Source organism: Ochotona curzoniae, unplaced genomic scaffold, assembly GCF_017591425.1.
Source record: "Ochotona curzoniae isolate NIBS_2020 unplaced genomic scaffold, NIBS_Ocur_1.0 scaffold_274, whole genome shotgun sequence".
Lineage (NCBI taxonomy): Eukaryota > Metazoa > Chordata > Mammalia > Lagomorpha > Ochotonidae > Ochotona > Ochotona curzoniae.
The window spans coordinates 10,720,511-10,734,811 of record NW_024467101.1 but is presented as its reverse complement, the minus strand read 5'-3'; the positions used below and the strand labels follow the sequence as shown (position 1 = coordinate 10,734,811).

The 14,301-nt window shown below is 48.7% G+C and overlaps 1 protein-coding gene across 1 annotated transcript in view; it reads left to right on the top strand.

Moving 5' to 3' along the window:
• MYO18B (myosin XVIIIB) overlaps positions 1-14,301 on the top strand; it is a 189,498-nt gene that overhangs the window by 127,621 nt on the left and 47,576 nt on the right. The window contains exons 34-38 of the mRNA XM_041003594.1: positions 6,700-6,813; positions 8,105-8,221; positions 10,392-10,475; positions 11,808-11,945; positions 13,975-14,160. Of these exons, the coding sequence (XP_040859528.1) occupies positions 6,700-6,813; positions 8,105-8,221; positions 10,392-10,475; positions 11,808-11,945; positions 13,975-14,160 (639 nt within the window). The remainder of the gene's footprint in view (positions 1-6,699; positions 6,814-8,104; positions 8,222-10,391; positions 10,476-11,807; positions 11,946-13,974; positions 14,161-14,301) is intronic.

Genomic DNA, 14,301 nt, shown 5'->3' with positions numbered 1-14,301 from the left:
GAAGGAAGGAAGGAAGGAAGGAAGGAAGGAAGGAAGGAAGGAAGGAAGGTAGGAAGGAAGGGAGGGAGGGAGGGAGGAAGGAAGGAAAGAAGCATAGTTAGGGAGTGAACAGTAGCTCTGGTAATTTGTAGGTAAGGCAGTGCCAAGCTCATGGGTAACCACACACTCATGTGAGCATGAACCTAACCCTCTGAGAGAACTCATACTCTCTCATGAGAAGGGAAGTCCCAGTGAGCTGGTTTTTTCTCACTGGGCCCCTATCTCTCTGGAAGGTTCCATCACTTGTCAATGTCACCACCCTGAGAACCAAGCTTCCAGAAGCAGAACCCTTTGCAGGACAAACCAAATCCAATGCAGGGCACCTCCCTACAGGTGTGGAACCTACACAGAACAGGTAAATCGTGAGTGGGTGTGATTCTCCCTTTGGCCTTGGGTAAAATTATTTTGGTTCAACTTGCAGGTATAACAGCACCAACAATACTGTTGCCAGTGGTTGACTCTGTGGCCAACACTGTGTGGGCCTTGCCATCTTTAAGTCACTCATCCTCTACGCAAGTCTTGTCTGATGGCAACCAAACTCAGGCCAATTTGAACAGAGATGGGAAATTATTGACCAAAGTATCTGAAAAGTTCTGCAACTAATAATCACCTTCAGGCTTGGCTGGAGCTAGGTGTCCCAATAATGTCATCAGCTTGCCTCTGCCACCGCTTGGCTCAGCTCCTTGAATGTCAGCTTATGTCTTATGCAGCTTCTTCTTCGTGGGTGGGAAGAGGACTCCAAGCGCTCCATGCTTTCATCTTCAGAAAGAGCAAACTTTTCCGCAGCCCCAGCAAAATCCCAGGGTCAGCTATGATACTACCCCAGGAACAACCACAACAAATTATGGCAGTGATGATGTTCTGATTGGGTGTCCTGGATCACGTTCCCTTGTGTGGGCTTTGGGCAAGGATTAGAACCTTCAGAAGCACATGGATGTTTGGGAGGGTGGGAAGTGAACCTATATCACAAAGAAGGAAGGAGAAGATGACAGGCAGGTGCCAACCAGCTCTCCACTGCTGAAAATCTGTGGTGGTCACTACTGCTTCAGGGTGGTGGGGGTGGGGGCAGGAGTGTCCAGGCTGCTTGGGGTCACATTCTAGTTATGCCATCTGGTCACCAGGCCTCTGCAATCCTGTTCACTTACTTGTAGCATCAGTAAGTGAATAGGAATAGGTGTTGACCATGTCGTGGAGCAAAGACTAAATGAGTCAAAGTGTGGAGGGAAACTATCTTCTCTCCTATTTTGTGAAGAAGGAAAATCAAAGCCTGGAACCCTCTCAAGGTCACAGACTTGGAGATGAAGGAGCAGAGACTGGAAGCTCATGGTGCCTGCCCACAGTGTGAGGCCGCATGATGTTAAATGTGGTAGTGGAGGAGGCCATGTTGTTAGACCTCCACCTCCCCATCCGTCCTGCCCTTTGAGAGTCCTTGTGTCCCCTGTGGAAACCAAGGCTTCAAGGGCCATCAGCATCCCTACTACAGTCAGAGAAGAGCCAGATTCTCACCACAGACCCCAGGGCAAAGCCTTGCCACCTTAACTCATGTGAAAATGGGTCTTTCTACCTGTAGCCAGTGTAAGAAGAGACCTAGAGCCTGATATCCACCCATTGCACTGGGATAAACAACAAAACCCTCCTGAAACACCTGCCTCTTGGAATTGGTGCAGATCTGGGGGAAAGTGGCTGATGGCATTTGTGAATCCCACAGTGACCCACTGTGTCCAGTGGGAAGAGTGTCCCAGGCATCAGAGAGGTTTTGGTGCTTTGTCTCCAGCTCCTGCCTCCATCCCCCCAACCCACTGTACCTTCATTGTATTGATTTGTAAGAAGCAAAGTTTGCATGAGAAACAGAAGCATGATGAGTCCCCTTTGCTGTGTTCCTGAAGCTCTCTCATGGGTCCAGGGAGAGATGGGAATTTTGTCTCACCCTAAACCTCACCAGCCTGTATTATGGATGCTCACTGTGAACCCAAGAGGCCTTGTGCATGATGGGGTGCTGGTGACTGGGAGCCCAAAGACGTAATGTGTCACCTGTCACCCTGGATCCTGGTTGTCATACTGTCTGGCAGGGCTGGAGATGATCTATGTCAGGGACCCTTCCCGTGGCGCTGGTAGACAAGGCAGTCGCAGCCACCCTTCTCACTGCCCTACCTGCAGCTCCTCCCAGGAGCAGTGTTTTCCAAACAGGTTTGGGTGGGCCTGACTCTCCACCACAGGAAAGTCCAATCTCAGCCCTACTACCGTGGCCTGCCGCTGGGCTTCATGAAAGCATCCGTCACACAGCCTCTGTATGAAAATAATGTGCCACGAGTGATTTTTAACACTGGGTCATCCATAATGGGAAATCAGCCCAAGATGGCCCTGTATTTCTTCCCACTCCCTAAAGTGTAATAAATTGAAACTCATACAGTTCAGCATTAAGGCAGCCTGTCAGCAGAGCCCAGAGCCTGTTCGGTGGAAGCTTGGGGCTGGGAAATTTCAGGTCACCCTCAGCCAAATCCTGTTAAAATCTTGACCTGCCTGATTTGTGTGCCTCTGGGGTCAGTGAGGTCCCTCTTCCTCTGCAGGCTGCTCATAGGAGGTTGTGTGCTTTGCCCTTGAGATGGTCAGCAGTCATTCTGACGAGGTGGCCTGAGTCCCATACATTGGCCTCTGCTCGATTTTCTTCCATCTCTAAGCTGAGGATTGAAATCCCCTTGTCTCGACTGTGCTCGGGGCAAAGGAGACATGACAACAACAACTGATGTTACCGTATCGTGTCCTGAGCTTGCTGTCACTCATTTATCCTCAAGTGTCACAGTCTCCATTTTACAGAGGAGGAAACTGAGGTATGGCAAGGCTGTTTGACTTACTGAGACAGGAAAATCTTCCGGGTCTGTGCCCAAGCTCTGACCCACATGGGCAATGAAAGCTGCCCCTTTGTAAGATTCAAAACATGTCTCTCTCTCAAGCCTTCTGGAATGAACTTCATGTCCACAGGGACCCACCCAGCATGACACTTGGTACCTTGGAGAATGATGTATCAGTGCCACCACATTCATTCCAACTCTGACTTTTGTACCTTGCAAACCGCAGTCTAGCCCAGACACTCTGCAATAGAGCTTTCCCTATAAAATGTAGTTTTGTTTCTTTTTCTTAAGGTTTATTTTATTTATTAGAAAGGCAGATTTGCAGAGAGAGAGAAGGAGAGGCAGACAGGAAGATCTTCCATTAATTGGTTCACTGCACTGGGGCCATCTTCTGTTGCTTTCTCAGGTGCATTAGCAGGGAGCTGGATTAGAAATGGAGCAGCTGGCACCTGAACCAGTTGCCCATATGGGATGTGGGATGCCTGAGTTGCAGGTGGTAGCTTTACCCACTATGCCAGCTTCTATTTTCATTCTTAATTGGGAGATGGAGAGGGAGAGAGGGATGGAGAGAGTGAGGGAAGGAGGAAGAGAGAAAGAGAGAGAGGAGGAGGGGAGACGAGAAGAGAGGAGAGAAGGGGACAAAGGGTGAGGTGATGAAACAGGAGAGGAGGTGATGAAAAGGGATGGGAGGAAAGGAGAGAAGAGAGGGGAGCAGAGAAGGGGGAAGAGGGCAAAGAAAAGCAGAAGATGGGGGAGAGAGAGGAGAAAGCGATCTTCCATCTGGCTCACTCCCCAGAGACCTACAATAGCTAGAGCTGGGTCCAGCCGTCCTTCCTAACCATGCAATCACATTTTCCTGTGGGTGCAGGCAGCAGAACTCAGGGATCAGGAGTTTGGACTCTGACGTCGGAGCAGCCAGGCTGATGTAAGAGAATAGCAGGATGAATCACCTCACCGAGCCTCTATTGCCTCCTTTGTGGAAGCGTCCGGCTGGCGGCACCTTTTCCTCAGTAGCGTCACAAGGCGGTTACCAGAGTCAGGGTCCCCGAAACCAGTCTCCAAGCAGCAGGAGCAGGTGGCATGTTGATGCTCCCAACCCCCAAGGCTGGGAGAACCCTGTCGCTAGCTGAGGATGATCTAGGAAGAAAGCCAGCAGTCATGCCCAGGGGGCTGGACCCTCTCCACCTAGGGATAAACTAAACCGCTTCCTGTTTGTGATGAGGTACGGAAGAGGCGTTTCTGACTGCTGTGCCACAAAACATCATCTATAAAATAGGGCTGTAAGTAGAACCTTCACTCCTGCATGGCTCTCAGGATGGGAGGGGCCTCACTCTTCTATAGGAGGACACAGCAAATGGGACCTGGTTTTGCCATGCTCCACCCTGCCATGTCAAGTCACTTACAGAGGCTCTCACTCACCCCCTGGCTCCAAGCCAAGCTCCTTGGCTGGCTACCAGGGCGCTGTGTGATGCTTCCTCCTCTACCATCACTTACCTGACATCATCTCCTGCCTGGGCCCATCTGCTGCTGCCTGTCCAGAGCCTTGGTTCTTTGCATGCCCTGTGATGGAGATCTCCCCCACTCCCAGACTCTCTCCATGCTTCCTTCCTGGAGGACCATGGCAGCATCCTTCCGGGATACCCCATGTCCGCTCCTGCCCCGGCAGAGTTGATCCTCTCCACAGCCACTCTTCCCACCTCCTTGGAAACCTCCTTGGCTCCCCGCAGACAGAAATACAATCTAAACTTTGCAGGCTGCCTCCCAATGTGACCTGTGTCTTCCTCTCTCGTATCATTTCCCTACGGCTGCCCTCTGTGCACTGGCAATCTTCCTATTCCTCAGCCGCCACCAGACTCATTTCTGACCCTGCCTTGAGCCCTTTGCACCCGCTATGTTCTCTGTCTCAGGTCCTCCTCCTCCTAAATCTGTATGTGGCTGTGAGCTTTGTATCTTTCTCATCTTGGCTTAAATGTTTCTCCTTGGCAAGGTTTCTGCCTTTTACTCAAATGAGGGACAGGCTTTGCATTGTCTGTCTGCCTGGCTACAGGGGAGTCCTCTGTCTTCACCTCCCAGTGCCACCAGAGGTCCTGGATTCACCTGCTGGAAGATAAAACTGTGCCTGACACTTCATTTCCTTTGCCGATTATGCACTAACAATGCTAATGACCTCTCCCTCGCTCTGCATCATTTTTCTCGGCATGTCTCCAGCCCTCCCTGTCTCTGCAGGAAATGAGCCACCAGGTTCTGCTTTGCTAGGCCCAATGTTGAGCACACCTGCATATGCATGTGGTTCTCAGGGGGTAGGGGCTCGAGAAGGGTGTCTGTGGATCCCAGCACTAGGGTGGAACTAAAGATTTTGGGGTGCAAAAACTGCAAGGGGTCAGGTTAGGGCCTCACACTAGGATGAGCATAGTCCTGCCCCACATACCAGGGACCTCATTGCTTCAGCCTCAATTTCCTCATCTGTAGAAGAAGATGAGCAGGGTGTGACTCACAGATTGAATGTCATGATTACAGAGGAAAAAATACTACTAAAGCCTTTCATGTTTGATGGAAAATGTTCTGTTACATGAATTCTCCATCTGCTATTATTATTATTATTAAATGAATTTGAGAGACACAGAAAAAGTGCTCCCGCACCCCCATCTGCTGGTTCACTCCCCAAATGCCCGTAACAGCCAGGGCTAAACTGGAGCCAACACTAGGAGTTAAGAATTCAAGCTAGCTATCCCACATGGGGCGGGGTGGAGGGAGAGCAGGCAGAGACCCAGTTACTTGAGCCATCTGTTACCAGCTGCCCGCAGGGGTCTACATGAGCAAGATGTTGGAGTCAGGGGTCACAAGCAGGTCCCAAACACCCGGATGTGGGACGTGGGCATCTTAACTAAGTATCAATCCCATCATCCTTACTGTGGTCCTGGAAAGTTGGAGAAAACATATTCTCTGCTCTGGTTGGAAGGAGATGAAGACGTGCATATGTGGGCTGGCGCCTTCCTGGCCAGTTGTCACTAGACAGCCTCTGCCTTGGCTTCCTTGGCTTCCTAGGGAACCCTGGGAATCAGCTGGCTGTTTGTAAATTGGATTTCGTGTTCATGGGTAGATCTGTCTGTCTGTCAGGGTCGTGTACATGTGTGACTTTACCATCTACATGGTCTCACTTGGCTTGGATAGGAGACCTGTTATTTGTGGAGGTAAAAGTGAAAGCTTTATTTAAGTGTGTGACTTTTAACCTTTGAGAATCGTATACAAGCTGGGGACCCAGAAGGATGCTCACCTGCAGAATATTTTGCCTGCCATTTTGAAAAAAGTTCACATACTCTCTCTTTAACCCTGAACCCCAGTAAAGAAACTTCTACCTGGTAGGTTCCCACTGACCTGCTAAGCACCTCTTTCAGGAAGTTCTCCTTGACTCCTGTTCTGTGTTCCCGTTGTCTGAGCACCACCCATTTCTCTTCGTTGTACCTGTCCTTACCTTAGTGGAACTCCTCTGTTCCACTAAAATGCAGAGGCCAGCTTGATGGCTCCCTGTAAGCCTCATTCTGGGCATCAAATGGTCATTCACTATGAATAAAGGAATAGGGGTGAACAGGTGACTTTGCAGAGTTATATTGTAGATGAATTAAGAGGCTGGCCACACACACAGAGATGCAACTGTTTCCCCCCTTGTGAGTTGATGAGTAGTCAGGAAGACTTAAATGCCACCTGTGAATGACTGGGGTGCCTGTCAGGGGCTAGGCAGGGGCTGAGCTGCAGGGCAAAGACCAGCAAGGTGGCTGCTTCACCTCTTCTCTTCTGTTCTGCCCTGATCCAGCTAGAACAGAGTGAAGCCAAATGTGAGGATGCCTTGAAGACACAGAAGTCGCTGACCACAGACCTGGAGAACATGCACAGTGAGCTGGAGAACATGACCCGCAACAAGAGCCTGGTACTCTCCCTTCCTTCCTGTAGCCATGGGGACTCGTGCAGGGCAGTCCCTCTTAGCATCAGCTGCTCTGTTCCTACATGTTCAGCATTATAAGAAGGGTGAAGGCATCTATTGGAGACCTACTGGTGCCACCTTAAAGCTACTGACATCTATTTGGGGACTCCTAGGTGCTTAGCTCTCTAAGAGGTACAAAAGTTCTTACTGTCAATACACCATGTGCTTTGCATTCTGTGCAAGCATCCTACTGAGAATATGAGGATCTCGTCTGCAAAGATAAGAAAGGACACTTGTTGTGGACCTAATGTGTGTTCACAACTCTGAGAGCACATCCATAAGAGGCAACTCTTTGTTCAGCACCATAAGCAGGAACTCAACTCTTAATTAGGTTCCTGTTGTGTATTTACAGCTGTTAAGCGGGTTTGGGCATCTGTTGTATACCTACTACATCATAAGAGGGCTTGGTCCTGATGTTGGGCTACTGCATATCTATTCCCTTAAATGGAAGCTAGGGCATCTTTCAGGGATCCACAAACGCTTCAAGCTATAAGAAGATCCAACTGTATATTCCAGAAGCACTGTGTATTCACCTGTAGATACAGAACAATCATGTATCATTGCCTGTCTTACTGGTGACAACTGAATGTTTCTAAGTTTCTTGTTGGTAACAAGTGTGGACTTACAATTTACACTCTTGGTGTGGAATCCTAGAGATTACTGACAACAGTTTTTCTCAGGATTTCTATTGACCCTCTGGTCCCATATTTTATTTGCACTAAATTAAAAACTTGTACCCTTCTCACACATACACGTGCCTAGGGATGAACAACTATACCCATACACAAAAGCAACAGCCCACACTTGCAAAATAACTGCCCTCATAGGTGAAATGTGCATTCAGATTTGTCTCTTCATCTGCCCCATTTGAATTTACTGAGCCTCTGCTGTGTACCAGGATATACCTGTGAACAGAACAAAGACCCTGTTCTAAGGCACAGTGCTGAAACGTGAACTCAAATATAGTAATATGTGCCATGCATGTTGAGAATGTGTGTACAAAGAGTCCCAGGTGTCATTGCACATAAAGGAATCCATTCACACACATAGACACACACACACATACACACCACATCACATTTGCGGATTTTATACACACATAATGTGTTGGCATCTATGGCCATATTTACTGGTGCCTCACACCTGCAAAGGCAAGCCCCTCTCTGCTCTTTAGCAAGCCTTCTGCAGCCCACCCTACCACTTCTACCTCACCCTACTGTTGTCTGCCTTCCAATAGGTGGATGAGCAACTATACAGACTGCAGTTTGAAAAGGCGGATCTCCTGAAGCGCATTGATGAGGACCAGGAGGACCTGAATGAACTCATGCAGAAGCACAAGGACCTCATTGCTCAGGTGAGGAACAGGCCCCGGAGGAAGGTGCTTATGGGCTTGCAGCAGGGTCAATACAGAATGCTGAGAGCGAGAGTTTGATTGCTCCTTGGCCTCGGGATCCTGGGGATATAAATATTCCCCAGGTAGATAGAAGCTATAAATTCCATGCATTTCTGAGGAAAAAGGTCACCTTTAGACAGTTTGTGCATCTCTGGAGAACATCACCAGGAACAATGTTGATTGTAGCTACTCATTCACCCATGTGTCTGCCATCCATCTACTCATCACTCCCTCACTTACTTTTCATCCACCTACCTACCCATACATCAATTCATTTGCTCTCCTTACCCACCCATGTACCTACTCATCCATCCAACCATCCATCCATCCATCCATCCATCCACTTACCTACCCAACCATTCGCCTGCCTACCCATCTATGTGTCCATTCACCCATTGTCCATCCATCTGCTTATCCACTCATCCATTCATCCATCCATCCATCCATCCACTGATCATCTAACATCTACTGAGCACTTGCTACACATTAGCACTGTAGTAAGCAAAGGCACGTCTCTGCCCCACACTCATGCAGTTCACAGCTTAAATGGGCCAGACGAATCTGTCACAGAATGGACACTTTCAAACTATGCTAACAGTCAAGAAAGGAATATGGTTTTGTGAATCCTGAGCTAACTGGAAGTCAGGGAAGGATTACCTGAAGAGATAATAGTAGTAGATACACAGTTGAATGAGGAGTGTGAGTTGATTATTCAGAGAGGAACAGTGGGAATTGGGAAGAGTCTTCCAGAGAGAGAGCAGAACATATGCTAATGTACCTATGGTTGTGCATACATAAGAAAGGCTACAAACAGGCCAGTGAGGTGAATGCAGCTTGGGAGCACAGAGAGGCCAGGTTGAGAAAACAGCTCTTAGAAACTAGGGTGAGTTTGGTTGTTATTTTATAGATGATGGGAATTATTGGAAAGTTAGCTAGGGGCAAGTGACATTGAGAGAGAACCATCCAGCATGTTACCCAAGAGTCTCAGCTGGGCAATGGCGAGGTTTTCCTGCCTCTTGTCCAGGGCTGTATCACAGCTGAGAGGAGTGACTGGCATAGAGCAGGTGCTCAGTTAGTAGTTGTTAAATGCATTAAAGCTGCAGGGGAAGGTTACTACAATGTCTTATTCCATGCAGGTAAAGTAGAGGTGAGGAGAAATGGATGGATGGAATCAGGAGATGAGCACGAGGCCTTGGTGGCAGCTTGGGGTACAATGGAAGCTTTGGGGGTGGCACTAAAGCATGTGAGGGGAATCTTCCAATGTCTGGTTTATACACTGGGAACAGAAGTGAGTGTCTCCGTCACCTTTTATCCTCTGCCTCCATTGGAAATCCAGAACATGCCTTCTAGACTTCGAATGTATTCAACAGCAATACAATAAGGAGGGATTTCTGCTCAACAAGGATTCCGGAGCACTAAAACCATCAACTATGTCATTGTAATCACTACAAAAATAACCTGGGCCCGCTGTCTGCAGTTGGGACCCACACTGAAAATGGGAGTTTATTTGTTCAATCGCAAGAGTGGTATACAGGCATCCCCCCTGCCATTGTAAAGATTAAACTCATGTGTAGAACAGAAAGTAAGGAAACTCGCACACTCTGGAATTCTGTCTTCAGAGACAATCAAATTTAACAGTGTTGGTTCTATCTTCTTAAGAACCATTCCTCTCCACTTCCTTATGTAATCTTAGCACAACTCTCATGCCAAGGGAGTGATCACAGAGCATGAGCCCATTTTTTTTTTTTTTTTCACAGATGGGAAGGCTGAGATGCAGGGCAGTTCTGTGGTTCACCCAAGCCATCATCCAGGTCTAGAATTCTAGGTATCTGACAACTCAGCACAGCACTTTTCCTTCAGAATTTGGTCTCAGTGCTCTGGCCAATGCATTTGTATAAGGGACTGTAAGAATGGGATGGCTAGTTGACCAAAGTCATGGGTTTATCTCTCTGAAGGGACTGGTGTCAACACTGAGCTGAAGAGGTGTGATGAGAAGTCACTTCCAGGAAACAGCTACTGCCATAGAGGCTCTGAGAGAGGCAGATAGCTGCAGGTGGGGGAGGATGGGTTGTCAGGCGTAGTCTTGCAGCACAGCCCATGGTTTGTTTGTTTGTTTGTTTGGTCTCACTAGTCTGCTTCTGACATTGGACAAATCCAAGAACTGCAGCAGCAGCTGGAGGAAGCCAAGAAGGAGAAGCACACACTGCAAGGGCAAGTATGTACTCAGAGCTGTCACACTGTGGGCAGGAAAAAGGAAAGGGTTCTGTCTGGGCTGCTACCCTTTGATTCTTGGAAACTGTCAGAGCTTTCCTGAAACATTTGCTGAAATCCACGTGTGAGCGAGCTGAATTGGGAATAATCCCAACACAGAGATAACATCTGTGTATCTTAATGTACCTGTTTGGCATTCAGAGATGCCCTATGCGATGATCCCCGTTGGTTATTTAGGACCACAGTTTTCCCCTTTGAGAAATGACTCCCAGAGAAAGGGGATGGTCGTGCAAGAGAGCCATGAGACTTTGCGAAATCTTCCAATGAAGCCATGGCCCTTCTCAACCTCTCTGGCTTCCCATCCCTATCTAGTGGGTTGCTGCTATCCATGAAATTTTTAAAAAGAATATTTATTTATTATTTGAAAGGCAGATTTACAGTCAGAGGAGAGAGAGAACTTCCATCTGCTGGTTCACTCCCCAGATGGTTGGAGCTGAGCCAGTCTGAAGCCAGGAGCTGCTTCTAGGCCAGGTACCCAAAGACTTGGGCTATCCTTTGCTGCCTTCCCAGGCCACAAGCAGGAATCTGGATCAGATATGGAGCAGCCGGGATATGAAGCAACACCCATATCAGATCACAGCACTGCAAAGTGGAAGCTTAGCCAGGCTCAGGCAATTGGAAGATTGGTGATGCTGTGTTTTGTGCCTGGCTCCTACACCCACCTTTATCTGGGCCTTGACGCTGAAGCTGGATGCCCTCAGAATAGCCGTACTTCTACAACATAGCAAGGAAGAGAGTAAGAGAAATGGTGATTGAGTGTTTTTGAATTCCCAAGGCAGTGGAAGCATTTGCTCCCACTATACAAGACCCAGCCCAGGAGCAGGCCCTGGTATGAGGTTCCAGCATTGTAGCATAGCAGGTAAAGCTGCCACCTGTGACAATGGCATTCCATGTCAGTGTCAATTTGCGTCTTGGCTGATCCACTTATAAATTAGCTCCCTGCTAATGGCCTGGGAAAAGTAGTGAAAATGGTGCAAGTCTTCGGGCACTTGTACCCACATGGGAGAGGAAGATCTTGGCTGCTGGCTTCATCCTGACCCAGTGCTGACCATTATGGCTTTCTCTCTTTCTGTCTCACTCTCCCTCTGTCTCTCTCTCTGTAACACTGATTTCCAAATAAACAATTTAAAAATTGGGACCTGGGAGTGGTGGCCTGTGTAGACTTTCAACATGTAGTAGCACCTGGGCAGGGAGGAGGCAGTGTGAATATGTCCTGGCAATGCGGTCTGCCAGTGTTTCTGTCTGGGACTCATAGACCTCCATCCCATGCTCTCAGCTGCAGGTGGCTCAGATGCGCATTGAGTACCTGGAGCAGTCTACTGTGGACAGAGCCATCGTCAGCAGGCAGGAAGCCGTTATCTGTGACCTGGAAAACAAGACAGAGTTCCAGAAAGTTCAGATCAAGAGATTTGAGGTATGTAGTGATGTGAAAGCACTGTTTGGCCCAAAAGCATTGAGAACTTGGATCTTCTCACCATCCAGTTGTATACTTATATTTCCATACACCTTATTTACGCATATTCCATCCTGATTTCCCCTCTCCATCCTTCCTTCCTTTCCTCTTTCTTATATCATGCTAAGCTGAAGCCACCTGTCCATCTCTTTCCACCATCATTGGCCCACCTGTACGTTCTCTTTCCATTTGTTCTTCCTCCTCACCCCTTACTTCTCTTTAGCTATTCTTTGTTTCTTTCAGACTTCACACCCCTTATCCTCCCATGCTCTTATTCACCAATCTGATTCTGCCATCCATCTACTCATTACCCACTTGGGTAGCCAACACTCAGTTGAATAGAGATTTCTTTCTCATGAACTGTGTGCTAGGCCCTGTTTTAGGGGCACAGAGGACAAATGCATAACACAGATTCTGCTTTTTTGGAAGCCTAGAGCTTTGTGGGTGATGCAGGTATCTAAAGATCAATGCTGTGGAAAGCCGTAAGCTTTGGAAAGAAGAGATCCGTTCGGACTGGAGCTTATGGGGGGGGGGGCTTTCAGGAGGAGGCATTGATGCTGGACCTTGGAACACTGGCATGATCCTTAGAGGGCTTGGACTGAAGTTCACGGATGTGCTCAAATTGCCTATGAAGTAGAGTGCAGGTGTTCACTTCTTCAGCGCTGTAAACTAACAGCCATGACCATTTTCAAAGGGCACCCTCATTGTCAAAATCTCTTTCCATCTACCTGATATGAGAGTCAGCTCTGTGAGTCAGGTGGGTGAGATCTCCTAGAATGAATGAGAACATGACCCAAAAGAGGTCAGGTGACTGGCTCGTGCCGAGGAGGTGTCAGGGATGGTGGAGAGACACCTGACCCTGATCCTACCTTGGGCCAAGATTCCAAAGTCTCTGTAAGCCAGCTGGCTTCTCTGCAGTGTGACAGCATGTCTAGACCACAGGGAAGCTGCCTTCATCTTTCTGAAACACGCTCTTTGCATCTCCCAAGGGTGGGGGCCTGTGGTCCCCAGGAAGGCTGAGATAGACAAAGAACAGAGAGAAATCCTCTTCTGCTTGGTGACCCTCAGCCCTGCTCTGGGAATTGCTTGGGGGAATCCCTGCAGGCATGACAGCCTTGGAGCATCACCACAGGGCTTTGATCTGCTGGGTTGTAAATGATTATGCCACAGTGGGCTGCATCTTGTGTCATTTTTAATTCGCTCCCAGCACAGTCAGGTGACAGTAAGAGAAGGAAAGATGAAGGCAGTCAAATGTCAACTTGGAGGGGTCCAAAACTCACTCCCCTCTTCTGCATTTAGTATGGAATATTGGAGATCCTTGTGGTAAAGAGATGATGGGGGCATGGGGTGCTTCCGGGATAGAGCTTGAGGAATGTTCCTCTCATGCTCTTCTGGCTAATGTTTAGAATTCCCGTTAAGCTCCTCTCAAAGACTTTCCTTGGAGACAACCTCTTAGTGTCTGATTGGAAGCCTGGTTTTCGTATGTCTGTGGCTGTGGGGTTCAGAGTGCCCAGGGTCTTTGTTGCATGAACCCTGTCTTATGTTACCGCTGCAGCAGATGCCCGCGAGGATCAGTGGGTTCCAGGCTTGTTGGCTGATAATGAATTCCACAGGGCAGCCCCTGGGCTTGTTTTCTGTAGCGCTTTCCTCTTGTTTCATCAAATCCCTGCAGATTCTCCCCCTGCTAGCTGATCAATGGCCCATGTTTTATAAGCCAGGAAGCCAAAAACCCACCCTGGGGAAGAAATGGGACCACTATAAATACTCAGAATTCCCAACCCTTGTCCAGCATTTCTCACATGCCAGGATAGGGAGCTGGCATTAGATTCTGGCAACTTTCTCAGCAAAGTCACCTGTCCCAGGGTCACAAAGTCAGGAAAGAAGCAGAGGTGGGATTTGAACTCAGATTGTCTCAGGATTCAAGAATGCGCATCAGGACGTTTTCCACCACCTCTCAAACTAGCAGGCTTCCTTTCCCATGCTTTCTCAGGTCCTTGTGGTCCGGCTCCGTGACAGCTTGATCAAGATGGGTGAGGAACTGTCGCAGGCAGTGGCAGCGGAGGCACAGCAGCGGGAGAGCAGCCAGTATTACCAGCGGCGCCTGGAGGAGTTGAAGGTTGATATGGAAGAGCTGGTGCAGCGGGAGGCGGAGGCCAGTCGTCGCTGCATGGAGCTGGTGAGTCCGGTGTGCTGGCTCTGGGCTGGCCCAAGGCAATCCTTCTGCCCTTCCAAGGTGGGACTTCTGAATGTACCAGCCTGGATGCTTGGGCCTGTGTTGGACAGGCAGCAGGGAGACACCTGAATGGAGAGGGGCTAT